General features: G+C 39.6%; 1 protein-coding gene across 1 annotated transcript in view; it reads left to right on the forward strand.

Moving 5' to 3' along the window:
• The first annotated feature begins 1739 nt into the window (after window positions 1-1739).
• Window positions 1740-16520, forward strand: part of FAM91A1 (family with sequence similarity 91 member A1) — a 41984-nt gene continuing 27203 nt past the window's right edge. The window contains exons 1-8 of the mRNA XM_081258842.1: window positions 1740-2107; window positions 8646-8730; window positions 9743-9894; window positions 11530-11587; window positions 12531-12598; window positions 13165-13278; window positions 14526-14616; window positions 15031-15093. Of these exons, the coding sequence (XP_081114968.1) occupies window positions 2036-2107; window positions 8646-8730; window positions 9743-9894; window positions 11530-11587; window positions 12531-12598; window positions 13165-13278; window positions 14526-14616; window positions 15031-15093 (703 nt within the window). The 5' untranslated portion in view covers window positions 1740-2035. The remainder of the gene's footprint in view (window positions 2108-8645; window positions 8731-9742; window positions 9895-11529; window positions 11588-12530; window positions 12599-13164; window positions 13279-14525; window positions 14617-15030; window positions 15094-16520) is intronic.

Genomic DNA, 16520 nt, shown 5'->3' on the forward strand with positions numbered 1-16520 from the left:
AGTTCTTCTACACTTAATTATTCAAAACATATTTTTGAGGGGGATTTATGTTGTTGACTTTAAATGAACATTCTCTGAATTGGAACAGCCGGCAGAACAGTTCAGTGAGAGCCTGAATCAAGGAATTGAAAGGTTGGCTCTGGCAGGAGAGAGTCTTAGGCTCCAGTTTGGCGCTTTCTCTACCACCTGTGTGATCTTACGAGCAAGTCAGGCAGCCCTGCCAAGCCTCGGTTTCCTCCTCTGTTAAATTGGGATTTTAAGAGTGGGATTCTTTCATAAGGTTGTGAGAAATAACCTGTTGTAAGTCAAGGGCTTAATACATAGCAGGCAGGCAATCAATACTTGTTGAATAAACATCTCATGGTCAGAGTTCTTTTAATTTTAGCTATTATGTCGAGGGTCTGTAGACATAGGATTCAAAGCATTTAGTTATGGGCTCTTATAGTTGGATAACACGAGTCCAATATATCTATGCAAGGGCAGCGTGGGTCATATTTGTTTCAACCCATCAGAAATAATAAGGTCTCTGCCTTGCGTCAGGCTGCTGCTGAGCTGTGCCCTAGGTGTCATAAAAAGTTCTAAGTATACATCTGTCAGGTGTGGAATAAAATATTTAAAACCATTGTTTTCTTTTTTTAAATTTATTTATTTTCCTTGTTTTTTTAGCTGCGTCGGGTCGTATTTGCCGTACACGGGATCTTCGTTGAGGTGTGCGGTATCTTTTGTCACGGCGCTCGGGCTTCTCTCTAGTTGTGGAGTGCGGCTTTATCTTTCTAGTTGTGGCGCGAGGGCTCCAGGGCGCATGGACTCTCTCGTTGAGGAGGGCGAGCTCAGCAGTTGGGGTGCGGGGGCTTCGTTGCCCCCGACCAGGGATCGTCCCCTGCATTGGAAGGCGGATTCTTTACCGCTGGACCACCAGGGAAGGCCCTTAAAACCATGGTTTAAAACTGAAACAGATACTGTGGTTGCTTGCCAGTAACAAGGGTCATGGGTTTGCTAAGCCAGTGTAACCAATTCTGGAAGAAAGTGTTCTCAAAGACCTTCTCACTAGAACTGAAATTAAGAGGGTCTGAATTTCTGCCTTTAAAAAGTGACTCCGGAGCCATCTGTAAGGAGCAGGGCAGTAACAGGCTGCATGCAAGAATCTTATCTCCTAGATTCCTTCTGGACCTCCCCCAGGTCAGCACCGGCTGTTTACCATTTCAACTCCCTGAATCCCTACATTTTTTTTTTTTTTTTTCCCCCCGGTACGCGGGCCTCTCACTGTTGTGGCCTCTCCCGTTGCGGAGCACGGGCTCCGGACGGACGTGCAGGCTCAGCGGCCATGGCTCACGGGCCCAGCCGCTCTGCGGCATGTGGGATCCTCCCGGACCGGGACACGAACCCGTGTCCCCTGCATCGGCAGGCGGGCTCTCAACCACTGCACCACCAGGGAAGCCCAGAATCCCTACATTTTAAGAATTTGGACCTTTGTGGGAATTCTCTGGCCGTCCAATGGTTAGGACTCTGCGCTTGCACTGTGGAGGGCCGGGGGGTTCAATCCTTGGTGGGGGAACTAAGATCCCGCCAGCCGGGTCGCAACAAAACAAGAATGTGGAGCTCTGAAGGAGAGCCCAACTGTTCCTCTTCCACAAGATGTAGCAGCTACCAGGAGGGGATGAAGGGTCGCTAGACCTTTGCTCCACTCCCACAGCTTGCAGGGGGTGGGCAGTAAGGCTGGTCCCGGGCTCCGCCCCCCGGCCTCGCGCCGGCGGGCGGAAGTGACGCACGCCTGAAGCCATTTCCGGCGGGCCGAAACTAGGAAGAAACTTGGAGCCGCCGAGGCGTCCGGCCCCGTGTGTCTGCTGCTCCCGTGCCCCGTGGCCCGGGCCGCACCGAGCTGTCGGGAGCCCAGGCCATGGGGCAGCCCGGGCCGTCCGCAGTGTGAAACGTGGGGCCTCCCGCGGGCTCCTCGGACGGGCTACGGGTGGGCAGGCGGGAGGCGTCGTTCCAGCTGCGGTCCTGGCCGCCGCCGCCCTCCCGGGCTCCCGGCATCATGAACATAGACGTGGAGTTCCACATCCGGCACAACTACCCCTGGAGCAAGCTGCCGGCCAACGTGAGACAGGTATGGAACCTGGGGCCGGCGTCCCGCCCCGCCGTCACCTGCTCGCCGAGCCCGCGGGGCCGGGGCTGGCGCCTCTGCGCTGACTCCCGGCCTTCCCCTGTCCAGCGTCTTGAGATAACCTACCCGCAGCCCGCGGGTGAGGAGGGGACGGTCCTGGGGCTACAGGGGCAGGATGGGGCCGTTTCGAAATGGGATGGTATGGTGTCCAGTGGACTCGCTTGGCGCCTTCGCACGCAGACTCCATTCAACCGGGCACTGGGCTAGGCACCTTCGAAACATTTAAAACACGGCTCTTGACCTCCAGAACTGCGGGATGGTGGGAAAGGGACGAGAAACAAATGAATCCGTTACAGGCTGATAGCAGCTCACACGAACCTGCATGATAGTATATGCGAGAGCGCAGAGGAGGGTGTCAGAAACCGTCCAGGGAGTGTCAGGACGTTGTGTAGGGGAGGCATTTAAATTGGGCCTTAAAGGACGAATAAGAGATAGATAGTGAAGAGGGATTCAAGATTTTCCAGCGAGAGGGAAAGTCCTTTTAAGAAGCTTGGACGAGTGAAAGCGTGCTTTAAGAGTAGTGAGCGACCTCCTCCATCACCGGAATCCGGAGGTGTAGATGTATTGGTGTGTTTGGCGGTGGGGCTTGGTGAGTGCGTGGGGAGTGGTAGCGGTCAGGGCCGGATTTTGAAGGACTTTCGGACTTTGTTTTGTTGGACTTCGGTCTGTCAACAAGATGAGTTTATTAGAGATGTTGCAACAAGAGAGCGACAGGAGGTTTTTGTCGGAGAGGTAGTTCTCAAATGCTTCAGTGTTATTTTTACTCAGTTGTTTTACAGATATTTATTGAACACCTACTATGTGCTATGCCTTGTTTGAGGTGCGGGTCATTTGCAACAGTCAACACGGGAAAGCCCTTTCTTCATGGAGCTTACGTTTTAGTAAAGAGAGACAGTTAGCAAACAAATGAATAGATACATAATATGGCGGGCGGTGGTAAAGATTATGAAGCAGTGATATGTGCTGTATAGAAGGCACTGTTTCTCTCTGGTCATAGATGGACCTTCAAGTTCCCGCCATGTTGCTTGGTTGAGAGTGAAATTCTGTTTTCCATTGGTGCTGGACACCGGCATATTTGGAAAGTTTGGGTTGTTGGTGGTGATGGTATAAGGATTATGACTTTGCCTCCTCTCCCAGCCTGGGGTCTTAGTTCCAGGAAATGAATAATTTAACGTTCTGGCGGTGCATCTGTGGCAGAGAAAACGCTTTCACTTCAAGATACCAAAAACACAAGGAAGTGGAAAGGTAAATTTAAGGAACTCAGAATTCTTGGGTGGCAGTGGCTACCCATGTGACGTTAATCTTGAATGGGAGGAAGAAAGCTCTAAATCTGAAAGACTAATAAGTTTCTCTTGTTAAGCTGGAATGAGGGCTTTGATGGACACTTTTTGTTTTTAGGGTTTTGTGGCATATGGCAAGACAGCTGGAAGAACCAACAATCCTTTGTTTACATGTTTTCTCTAAATGTAACATAATAGAACATAATAGAAGAAAGATGGATGATTCAGTTATGTCCAACAGAAATAATTGCTCTTAATTAGTATTGGGAAAAGGCTTTTTAAAAAAAATTTAATTTTATTTATCTTTTATACAGCAGGTTCTTATTATCTATTTTGTACATATGGCAAAAGCCTTTCCAAACCTTAGTCGTGACAATTAAAAATAATCTCAGAACAGTGTTATACTTAAGTACAAGCATGACATTAAATTAAAACTTTCTTTGGTGAGATCACTTACAAGAATTGGTGTTTTAGCTTAGGATAAGCTTCCGCTTGTAGAAGGTGTTGCAAAACCCATCTGGTACAAATTACTTCATGGATTTTCTCTAGCCTTGCTCTTTTTCCCTAGGTCTACCTTGGATTAGTACATCAGCTTTCTGTCTAGTGTCTAGCACTCAGAAAAGTACCTTCCTATCCATTCTTCATACTATACTGTGGTGAGGTTTCTAAAATGCAAACCCAGTTCTATTTCTATTTGTCTCCATAGATTACATGTTGCTTCTTTTTGAATTGAGATGTTAACTCCTCTAGAAAGGTTCTCCTGACCTATCTCTGGAGTAGTTGACCCTCAGGTGTGCTGCCCCAGCACTGTATTTCTCACCCATAGCACTTAACCCCACTATGTTGTATTTTCTGGTTACATTACTTGTTTTTGCTTTTGTATTTTGAGCACCTATCTCGTAGTTGGCTTTTAGTAAATACTTTTGCAGTGAATGAGTGATAGTATCAGTCTGAGATTTTTTTTCCAGGAGCTAAAGCTTAGTCAGTTTAAAAGTGGGGAATAGTCCTTATGTGGAAAGAATTTGGTTTTTGGTGTTACAGATACTAAGTACTTTGATAAGAGTTTCTGGTAAGTTTTCATGAGTTCAATTTGAAAGTGACTCATATTTCCCAGTTTTGAAAGCTGGTGGAAGGTGATTCAGATTTTTTTTAATGTATTTTTTTTAATGTATTTGAAAAAATAGTTTTTATATAAATGAGATGAAAATTTTTTACATGGTGTGAACTATACTAGACTTTCAGAAATACATTAAAAAGTTATGGATCAGGCCATTATTTCAGGATCTTTCTATAGTTTACCAGTATTCATTGTTCAAAACAATTCATAGTTGTTTTATATGAAGGGAAATTTTATGATGAGGTTCCAAGGAGGGTCAATTAAAAAAAAAACTATTGTGTATTTTTGGGGAGGTGGTGCACATTGGGGTTTGTAGGAGCAAAAGCTTTAGAAAGAATTCTTTATGCTTTTAGCATCATCTGATGCACAGTGGGTGTTTTACAGCCGGTTTCTATGTCACTCTGTCTGTTTTAGTTCGTTTTATCTGCAGCCCAGCTTCATTTGTCAGACCTGGTGGGAATTTCTGCAGGGTCTGCACTGTCTCCCAGTAAAATGACCTTTCTTTCGTTGCCTCCTGTAATGGCAGCAGTGTTTTAAAATGTGGATGGTGGGAAATTGGGGTGGGCGTGGAAGAGAAGCCAAAGATCTTTGTGAACAAAGCAATTATATTTTATGTACGAGGGTAGTGAAGAATAAAATCAGCGGTTAATGCAGTTTTTAGTTATTCGTGTGTATGCACATGTATTGATCAGGACCGGTCATTACTTAATGACTAGCGCAAAGACTTAGATGTTTAGTAGATACTGTATTCTCTAATTAGCTTATAAATAATGGGGACCTTATATTTTGTGTAAGTGGCTTGATTTACACTTTTTATCCTGGAGTTACCGGGAACAGAGTTTTAAAGGGAGAAAACGGTTGTAGGTTAGAATAAATTAAGGGACTTATTTTGAAACAGAAGAGTAAATCATCAAGTTTGGAAGTTGCTAAGATTTTAGCAAATTGTCTGCTGTGTGAGTGAGTGTGTGTGTTCTCTGTTCCTTGAGAAAGAGACTTTTATTTGGCAGTAGAGCTAGAGGAGATCCTTTAAAAGTTTTACACAAAGCCTAATATTTTGAATCCCCTAAATATCTTCAATACCGGCCCTGGTTTTGGTGCTACATAAAATATAGGAGAGCAGTATCTCTACAATGAACTTTACTCCTAACTTCTTGTAATGTTAAAATGGATGAAAACAATGTCAGCACATAACATGTCAGCAGTAGTGTGGGTTATGGTTCAGCCTGTGATAAATCAATTAATCTAGATGCAGGAAGAAAGATTTTTAGTTTTCTCACGTTATGTCCCTTTTTTCTTAAAATGCTACCCACCAGTAGTTCCAGTTGTGTGCCAGTTTATTTAGATGTGCGCTTCATCTCTTTTGTGAAGATGGCCTTCAGTGAAAGTATGTGCATGGACGTTTACCTTGGCTTTCAGAAACCTACGAGTGAGAAGTAGAATCCCTGAGTCCTCTCTTCCTTCTTTCATTAATCTCTTCAGATGTCGTATTTTATAGTGTGTTGGAAAGATCATAGCTAGTAATTAGAAGGGGGATAGCAGTCACATATTAAATTAAGTTTATGATCTCACATTGAATATCATATTAACTGTAATCAGACTTATTCTTTGCTTTCATGAGAACCCACTTTTGAATTTAAAACACTAAATTCACAGCTAGAAAGCATTTTGCCCACTAAAAAATATATCGGAAATTCTAAAATTGTCTTAAGTGTTTTCTAATGAGGCCATAAGATGATGTTTTTAAGAAATAATCGTATTTAGAGGTACATTTTAAGTGTACATTCTCCAGGAATCTTAATTTTTCATAATCATAGCCCTCAACTATAAGTAGTCATCAGACGGGGATCTGTCCTTAGTGGCCATTCTTAAATTTAAATAACTGGAGATGCAAGAATCCATCCATCCACACAAATTGGAGATGGTCAAGAAGGAAGTCTTTTGATGATGGCCATTCTGACCTGTGTGAGATGATATCTCATTGTAGTTTTGATTTGCAGTTCTCTAATGATTAATGATGGTGAGCATTCTTCCATGTGTTTGTTGGCAATCTGTATATCTTCTTTGGAGAAATGTCTACTTAGGTCTTCTGCCCATTTGTGGATTGAGTTGTTTTTTTGATATTGAGCTGGATGAGCTGCTTGTAAATTTTAGAGGTTAATCCTTTGTCAGTTGCTTCATTTACAAATATTTTCTCCCATTCTGAGGGTTGTCTTTTGGTCTTGTTTATGATTTCCTTTGCTGTGCAAAAGCTTTCAAGTTTCATTAGGTCCCATTTGTTTATTTTTGTTTTTATTTCCATTTCTCTAGGAGGTGGGTCAAAAAGGATCTTGCTGTGATTTATGTCATAGAGTGTTCTGCCTATGTTTTCCTCTGAGAGTTTTATAGTGTCTGGCCTTACATTTAGGTCTTTAATCCATTTTGAGTTTATTTTTGTGTATGGTGTTAGGGAGTGTTCTAATATCATTCTTTTACATGTAGCTGTCCAGTTTTCCCAGCACCACTTATTGAAGAGGCTGTCTTTTCTCCACTGTATATTCTTGCCTCCTTTATCAAAGATAAGGTGACCGTAAGTGCGTGGGTTTATCTCTGGGCTTTCTATTCTGTTCCATTGATCTATATTTCTGTTTTTGTGGCAGTACCATATTGTCTTGATTACTGTAGCTTTGTAGTATAGTCTGAAGTCAGGGAGCCTGATTCTTCCAGCTCCATTTTTCGTTCTCAAGATTGCTTTGGTTATTCGGGGTCTTTTGTGTTTCCATACAAATTGTGAAATTTTTTGTTCTAGTTCTGTGAAAAATTCCATTCGTAGTTTGATAGGGATTGCCTCAAAAAATCTGGAGATTTTATAATAAATGAACAATAAATGCTGGAGAGGGTGTGGAGAAAAGGGAACCCTCTTGCACTGTTGGTGGGAATGTAACTTGATACAGCCACTACGGAGAACAGTATGGAGGTTCCTTAAAAAACTAAAAATAGAACTACCATATGACCCAGCAATCCCACTACTGGGCATATACCCTGAGAAAACCATAATTCAAAAAGAGTCATGTACCACAATGTTCATTGCAGCTCTATTTACAATAGCCAGGACATGGAAGCAACCTAAGTGTCCATCAACAGATGAATGGATAAAGAAGATGTAGCACATATATACAATGGAATATTACTCAGCCATAAAAAGAAATGAAATTGAGTTATTTGTAGTGAGGTGGATGGACCTAGAGTCTGTCATACAGAGTAAAGTAAGTCAGAAAGAGAAAAACAAATACCGTATGCTAACACATATATATGGAATCTAAAAAAAAAAAAATGGTCATGAAGAACCTAGGGGCAAGACGGGAATAAAGACACAGACCTACTAGAGAATGGACTTAAGGGTATGGGGAAGGGGAAGGGGAAGCTGGGACAAAGTGAGAGAGTGGCATGCACATATATACAGTACCAAATGTAAAATAGATAGCTAGTGGGAAGCAGCCACATAGCACAGGGAGGTGCTTTGTGACCACCTGGAGGGGTGGGATGGGGAGGGAGGGAGGGAGACGCAAGAGGGAAGAGATATGGGAACATATGTATATGTATAAGTGATTCACTTTGTTATAAAGCAGAAGCTAACACACCATTGTAAAGCAATTATACTCCAATAAACATGTTTTTTTTAAAAAGGAAATCTTTAGTAGTAGAACTTAGTTTTTTGTTAACTTAAGTGAAGTTATGCTCTCAGACTGCTCTTTTATTTGATATTAAATACTTTAGATAATTTCAGTAAGTCCTTTTAGAAAGGGAGACTGAAGGTAAACACATTGAATTTTTGCTCTAATACCATAGCAGGAAAATTTAAGAAAATCTTTACTCAGTTCTGGAAATTAGAGATTCCAGGATAAAATTAGGGGGCATGGTATTGAAATTTTATGGGGTAAAAGATTGTTGTTTAGTTTAGAAACTATTTTACATCTTTATTGGAGTATAATTGCTTTACAATGGTGTGTTAGTTTCTGCTTTATAACAAAGTGAATCAGTTATACATATACATATGTTCCCATATCAGTTTAGAAACTATTTTAAATCTATTTGAAATTTTTTTTAGAGTCTTGGAAATTCACAGAGAGAATATGAGAAGCAGGTTGTCCTGTACAGTATCCGCAATCAGTTACGATACAGAAATAACTTAGGTAAGTAGAGACATTTTTACATTGAGGTAGAAATGACTATTGCTGAATTACATTTTCATAAATCTCTCCTATCTTTTCATTATATATTTCATAGTACTGAAATTTTTCCATGTACAGCCTTTAATAAATTCTATAATGACCCATCACACCTAACAATAATTTGCATTAGCAAGTAGATTTTTCTTTCTAATTCCAATGAAAATTATTTTTTAGAGCACTGTTTATAGATTCATTTTACCTATAGAATATTAATTTTGATTCAGTTGTCCTCTTTTTAGTTTAGTGAGAAAATATGCCAGAAAAGAAGTACGTTCCTTCTTAATGATGTTTGACTTTGAGTTTTGTTTTGGTCTCTATAAATTTTCCAAATAATATAACTTTAATGAAGACTCTTTCTATAATAATTGGAACAAATTTTAAATATAATTGGCTCCATTTTTTTAAAAAAACCTTTTTTTTAAATGTTTGCTTTTTATTTGTCAGATTAGTTTGATTATTCTGTTGCCCTGCTAGTCTTCCCTCCCATTTGTTACTCTTATTTTAAGCATAGTATTTCAGAGATAGGTTTTCTATGAAAACGTATTCCATGGAATTCAGAGGTTTTTTTACATTTAAAACACAGAAACCAGCAAATAATTTTTAAAAATAGACTTGATTTCATAGAAAACTGCCATTCAGATTGGCTGTCTTGTAAAGTATCCTAGGGATTGGATGGATTGTAGCTCATGTTTTTGGGGGGAGACATTCCATGCTCACTTTCTTTGCTTTTTGATTTGTTAAGAATTATTTCTCTACTTTTCTGTCCCATGATACATTTTCCTTATATGCTCTGAAGTCTGTTTCTTGTGGTGTAATTGTTTCTTTGTTCCAACTTAGATTGTTTTATTCTCTTCCAATTTACATACTTTTCTTTTAATTAATATTAGTTTGTAAAGTGTTTCTCCTTGCATTTATAATTCTATGTAAGTATAAGATCTGAAAAAACACTGGAGAATTTCCCTTTCTTTCCCAGTTAAACATGTCAAGAAAGATGAACGCAAGTACTATGAGGAGCTGTTAAAGTATAGCCGGGAGCATCTCATGCTGTACCCTTACCACTTATCAGACATCATGGTGAAGGGCCTGAGGATAACGCCGTTTTTATATTATACCGGGATTATGGAGGTGAGTTTACAGTGTACGTGAATCTGCAGGGATGGGATGGGACTTCATGTCGGGGATGCTTCGGGAATGATGACCAGCACTCAGCCACAGTGGACGTTGTTTCTGAGTTTATAGTGTAAAACAGACGGTTGCTTACAAGTTAACTGTTATAGCTACACACTTGTGCAAGTAGTTGTCCTTATCAGTGTTTTCTCAGCAGGAAAGTATCTGTCTTTATCCTGTGTTCCTGAAGACGTTGTTGACCTTTTGTGCTGTTGTAGCGTTAATCAGTCATTTATGTTAGCACAGTTTGTATAAAATTTATTGCTTTTAATACACGGTTAAGGTTGAAAAAGTGGGTGACAGAATTGAACATTAAGCTCAGAGAAGCTTAATATACTTAGCTGTTTTCTCACTGTAGAAAGAATAAATGATGATGTAGACCCAACATTATATAACGCATGTTTCAGAAGAACAGAATTGTATTAGTAGTCCTGGTTGCTAATCTTTCTGTGATTACTAACTTTTAGATGTCAGCCTTTTTCCAAAGGCAGTTTTTAGGCCTGTGTTGAATAGCTTTAAATAGTAGTTATATACTGTTTTTAAGTGAGCTTTATGTAAAGATTGGCAGTATTTATCTAGTGTTCGTTGGCTGTTAATTCTCTTTGAGTGCTACTGTTCTGGGCTCACCAGCCACTTGAGGAGCAGAGGGCAGCCTAGAACTGAAGGAGTCGGACGCCTGCAGTAGCAGTGAGGGTAGCTCCCTTTAGGACGTGGCTGCCTTCACAGGAGCTCCCTTTGCCAGTCTCCTTAAGCCCCTTCTCCACAGGCACTTCTATAGTCCCATGTCTCCTGTGTCCCTGTTTTGGAGGAAATACAAAGTAAAGCTTGAGGCCTGGCCACCCAGGTTTCTGTCAGTCCCTTTCCCTAGAACCAGGGTAGCATAATGAAGGTGGCAGCTAAGCAGTGCGTAGAATAGTTTTGTTGCCGTCCCTCTGATTATTTTTCTGGTGTTGTCCACAGGTTTGGGGGAGATAATAGAGTGAGATTTTGTCCCATTTACCAGCTTTCAGTGCATCCATGTGCTTGCTGTTCTCTGGTGTCTGTTTTTATACCATTGGGTATAACTCCTGGGTTAAAAATGGGTCTTATCCCCACAGTAAACAGCTGGTTTATTACTGGAGAAACAGATGAGGGTTGCAAGAAGCTGGATACTGAGTTTGACTCTGTTGCTGGTTGGGATTTGGAGGGGCAGAGGCTGCTGAGCGGTTAAGGTCTTTGTCGGCAGTGCTTGTCTTGGATGCTTGTTGATGGAGCTGTGACACACTGTCGGGCCTTCTCTCGGGATTCTCTCTAATCCTAGGGTAGGAGTCTAGGATCAGGTATGAAGTGTGGAGAGCCTGGAACCCTGAACTCTGAGAGAGGTATTCCTTGCATAGCTTCCACAGGGCAGAGGTCACTGGGCAACTGTCTGGGCTTCATAGAGCGCTGTGAGGAACCCAGACCTGAAAGCCTGACCTTCAGTTGCTAGGTCGGGACCTCGTGGTACATGCCACACTGTGACATGCATGCTCTGGGTTGCCAGGTTCTGATCTCAGTGCTTCCTGTGGCAAGGACATTTTGCGTTTAACATTTACGTTTTTTTCTTTTTAAAAGGACATTATGAACAGTGAGAAAAGTTACGATTCATTGCCCAATTTCACTGCTGCTGACTGTAAGTATTTAATTATGCTTAACGAGGCAGTGTTTAGAGTGTCTTTGTGCATGCGTGCTCTTGTCTTTCATTATTGTGCTTTTAACCTGAAAGACTTGAAAGATGAGAACAGCAAGCAACATTATTGATAGGAATTTTATCAGGTGATACAAGTCAAGTATAAGATTTAGTCTAAATGTCTAAGAGAGGAATATTTTGGAGTGGTAGAATCAGAAAAATGGGACTAGTCTCTGTATTTCTAGAGAATGAAGTTCTTTCTGATACTTGGGCTGTGGTGTATACCAAATGAGGAAAGAAAATCTGTGCACAATATTTTTTTTTTTTTTTTTTTTTTTTTTTTTCTTTTTGCAGTATGCGGGCCTCTCACTGTTGTGGCCTCTCCCGTTGCGGAGCACAGGCTCCGGACGCGCAGGCCCAGCGGCCATGGCTCACGGGCCCAGCCGCTCCGCGGCATATGGGATCCTCCCAGACCGGGGCACGAACCCGTATCCCCTGCATCGGCAGGCGGACCCTCAACCACTGCGCCACCAGGGAGGCCCTGTGCACAATATTTTTGCAGCACGATATATGGTTGTTACGAACATGATTTGCTGGTGTTTTATTATGCTTATTTTAATGAAGTGTATATTTGAAATGTGACATAGTTCTGTTGTGTTAAGAAGAAACTTTTGCTGAGAAGTACATTTTGACTTCCTGGAATTGGGAGGACTTCTGCTTTTTAAAAATTTTCTGTTAGCATTGTCAAAAGTGTCAGCTTGAATTCACCTCTCCCAGTTGCTTGTCTTTTATATTTTGTTTGAAGAATTCTTTTTAATTTGATATTGATTATCTGTCAGTAATCAAAAGAGGAATGAAAGTCAAAGGTTTTTTCCTAGTAGGTTGTGAGTGTACTGACATTTCAAGATGTATTAAATGATTTTAAAGGAAAGGCTCTTTCTTTTAGGTCTAAGGCTTCTTGGCATAGGAAGGAACCAGTACATTGATCTGATGAATCAGTGTAGATCATCAAAAGTAAGTTAGTTGTTTCCCTTCCCTTCTAATTTCTTGTCCTCCTTATCACACAATCTGATTAAATTTTTAAGTAGTAGAAATAATGAATTATGATTTTTTTGATCAAATAAAGTATGCTTAATACAGAAACAACTCATCAGTATCTCTAGGTTATAGCTTAAGTGATTATTGAATTAAAAATATCTAAGGCATAAGACATTTCATTTATTTTTAAAAATTAACTTTGCTCTGCTGGTCTTTTCACCTGCTCATTCCATTCCCAGGGTTCACTTCATGGGTGAAATCAGTACACATTTTCCAAATGCATTTTCACCTGGGTTTCCTTTGAATTTCTGGATTTAGATCCAGATTTAATGGTAGTGTTTTGAAGTAATTTACTTTGAAATAATTTAAGAATGACTTTCTCCATTCAGTATATCTAGAATACTTTAGATTTTAAAACATGAGAATTTTAAAAGATATTTATTTAGTCCGTTGGAAACTGTCTTGTTATACTATTATCAATAAAAAAAGAAAGTAGTAATTTTAGATAGATTGCAAATTCTCAGATGTTTGTACCATTGCAGAAATTTTTCAGACGGAAAACGGCCCATGATCTTCTACCAGTAAAGCCGGTGGAAATTTCCATAGAGGCATGGTGGGTGGTGCAGGCTGCATATATCACAGAAGATGACATAAAGGTAGATAACTTTAAAAGTTAAACATAGGATTTTTATTTTAAAAATTATTTTATAATTTTTAACTATAGTTACATAACTTTTTTACAAAAAGTAACACTAGTTGGTTTTCCTGAAGGAAATTAAACTTAAATTCAAAATTGTAAATGATCTTAGTAGGCTAGAATATTGGTAGTTTTCAAAAATACTCTTTAATAATCAGGGAGACTTGACTTGGTTCATGTACAGTCACCTGGGGATTTTACTTACATGTTTCATGTAAAGTGACGTGATGCCACAGCTACCAGCAGTAGTATCGCTGCTGGTTTTTGAGGACTTGCTGTGTGCTCAGTGTGCCAGGCACTATTCCAGCTGCTTTTTATATTGTCTCATTTGAGTCTCATCACAACCCCAGAGCTGTGTGTTATTTGTAGCCTCTTTCACATGTGAGAAAAGTGAGCACAGAGAAATGAAGTAATGGCTCCAGTCACAGTTCTAGTAAAGGTCTGGGATTTTAACCCGGGCAGTTTACTGTGCTCTTCATCACTGTGCTGAACTGCTGTACTGAAGTGGTAAGTGCTTGATAGGGAATAGTGTCAAGATCAAGGGAAATACTATTCCCAGTGGTCAGACCACATTTGCTATAAGCTTTATACATATTAGAAGGGATGTTGATTTAGGGGAAAGAGCTGGAATAGCAGACGAGGTGCCTAGAGACCAGTCATATCCCTGTGGCTGAAGGAATTAAGTGAGCGTGTGGATTTTTTTTTAGTTGGCATTTTGTTTTACTTCCGAGGACAGAATAAATCCAGTGAGTGCAAGGCTTAGAAATTCTGCTTCAGTGCATTTACTTCCGAGCAGAGATGTCAGACTGTGTCATAAGATAGTGGTCTTCTCGTCAGTGATAATAATCCTGTGGCATGTGAATAAACTTCTGATTTGAGAGATCCAGAATCAGCAAATGGATCAGATTCCAATGCAAAGAAGATGAGTAAATATTAGTATTTATTAGTGAGCACATTACTTACCAGCAAGTATCGGCACTTAAAATTGCTTTGTTGTATGAGTTCTGTTGGTAGCATATTTGGGCACCTTAATTGATGGTTGTGTGTGGCTTTTTTTGTTTGAATTCTGGAGTAAAAAATGAAAAAAATAGGTAGTTCATTCAACTAATGACTTATAATCATTGGTTTAAACATGAATAGATTTAGGAAACTTATCAGTTAGTTAATTTGGACAGAACCTAATTGAAAATATTTTGCTTTTCCTAGATATGCACTTTGCCCGAGAAATGCGCTATTGATAAGATCATTGATGCAGGCCCTCAGCTCTCTGGATCACTAGATTACAATGTAGTACATAGTAAGTGGTTAGTAGAAATGGTCTTTTGTCAACATAAAAAATTACTCTAAGCCATCAACAATTTATAGCAATTATTTATCAATTAGGTAAGAACAGTAATATTTCCTAAGGCATGTTATTGTTTGAAATGTGACCTCAGTCCATTGTTTTCCAGTGTGGCTATAATTAGTCACGTAAATTAGAAATTTATACAAATGAATCATAAGAAAAATTTTGCAGTTCTGAGCATCTGAGGGAAACCAAGATTTGAAAGCTTTGATGTAATTTTTTTTCTTCTATCTTACTTTTTTCCTTTTCATATACCATTAAGTTGTAAGAATCTTTACAGAAAATCAGGAATAAAGTTTTTATTTTATTTTTTTAAATCACAGTGTTTACTGGTTCATCTAAAACAAGATACTTTTGCTTCTGTAGGTTTATATAACAAAGGATTTATTTATCTGGATGTACCAATATCTGATGACAGTTGTATAGCAGGTAAATATGTGCTAGTATTTCTCAATGTTTTCTGAATGGCTACTAGGTGCTGGGCACTGTGTGTCACCCTGTTAAGTTAGACACATATCATTCTGGGATCTTTGATTAGAATTTTTCAAAGAAAAACATTTCTTCCTCATTACGTTGCAACTCATTGAGGTGGTTAAATTTTAGTTAAATTCCTTTAGTTAAATTTTAGTTAGATTCCTTTCATTTTTATCTTTTGTTGGTATAAGCACTGTATTTAAAATAGTAGAAATCTGAGATAAATTTCTCACAATCCTAAATCAAACCAGTGTTTTAATACATTTATGTCACCTTTTAAACCTTCTTCAGTGCATAAGTTTCTACATATATTCAGTAATATCATAGAATTATATGTTCTTCATTTTACATTATTTATTTATTTGTTTGTTTATTTATGGCTGCGTTGGGTCTTCGTCGTTGCACGTGGGCTTTCTCTAGTTGGGGCGAGCAGGGGCTACTCTTTGTTGTGGTGCGCGGGCTTCTCATTGTGGTGGCTTCTCTTTGTTGTGGAGCATGGGCTCTGGGCAGGCGGGCTTCAGTAGTTGTAGCACACGGGCTCAGTAGTTGTGGCTCGTGGGCTCTAGAGCACAGGCTCAGTAGTTGTGGCGCACGGGCTTAGTTGCTCTGCAACATGTGGGATCTTCCCAGACCAGGTCTTGAACCCGTGTCCCCTGCATTGGCAGGTGGATTCTTAACCACTGAACCACCAGGGAAGTCCTTGTTCTTCATTTTTACCTGACATATCTGTGTCTTATATTTTCATGTCACTACCATCTTTTTTATCTTTATCTCTTCCTCCCTTCCTCTTCACCCACCTCCCCAAGTTAAATCAATATTAAGACCCTTGTATATTTCAATTTAGTAAACCATTCCCGTATTGCTGGTTGTTTAGATCATTTCCTTTTTTAAATATTTTATTCTTTTTTATTTTATTTATTTATTTTTTTTGCCTCAGTGGTGATGTGGTTAACATTCTTGGACACATCCGTGGCTTTTTTTCCCTCTAGATTAGATTTCTTACCAATTTATAGAAGCACTTGTTATATTAAGGTTATGTATTATAAGTGTGTTTTCCATCATATCTTTTAGGTATTATTCTTGTTTGTGATATCTTTTACCATTCTAAAATATTGTGTAATCAAATATGAAGTGTCAAAAAATTCCAGGGACCTTACTGTTAACAAATGAGTGTTAGGGCTTTTTACAAGAATACTCCCTCATATCAGGTTATCATAGTCTAGTGTGTCCTGACCTTTATTTTTCATTTGTGTTGCCATGTGTTTATGGCCAGGCCTTCCTTGTCTTTTTTTTTCTATAACTTTCTTTGCTATTTCCAGGTATTTTTCTTTATTTTTATTTTTGTTAATGTATTTTTTGAGTAGACAGTAATTATGATTATA

Source organism: Mesoplodon bidens (genome assembly GCF_964165515.1).
Source record: "Mesoplodon bidens genome assembly, chromosome: 16".
Lineage (NCBI taxonomy): Eukaryota > Metazoa > Chordata > Mammalia > Artiodactyla > Ziphiidae > Mesoplodon > Mesoplodon bidens.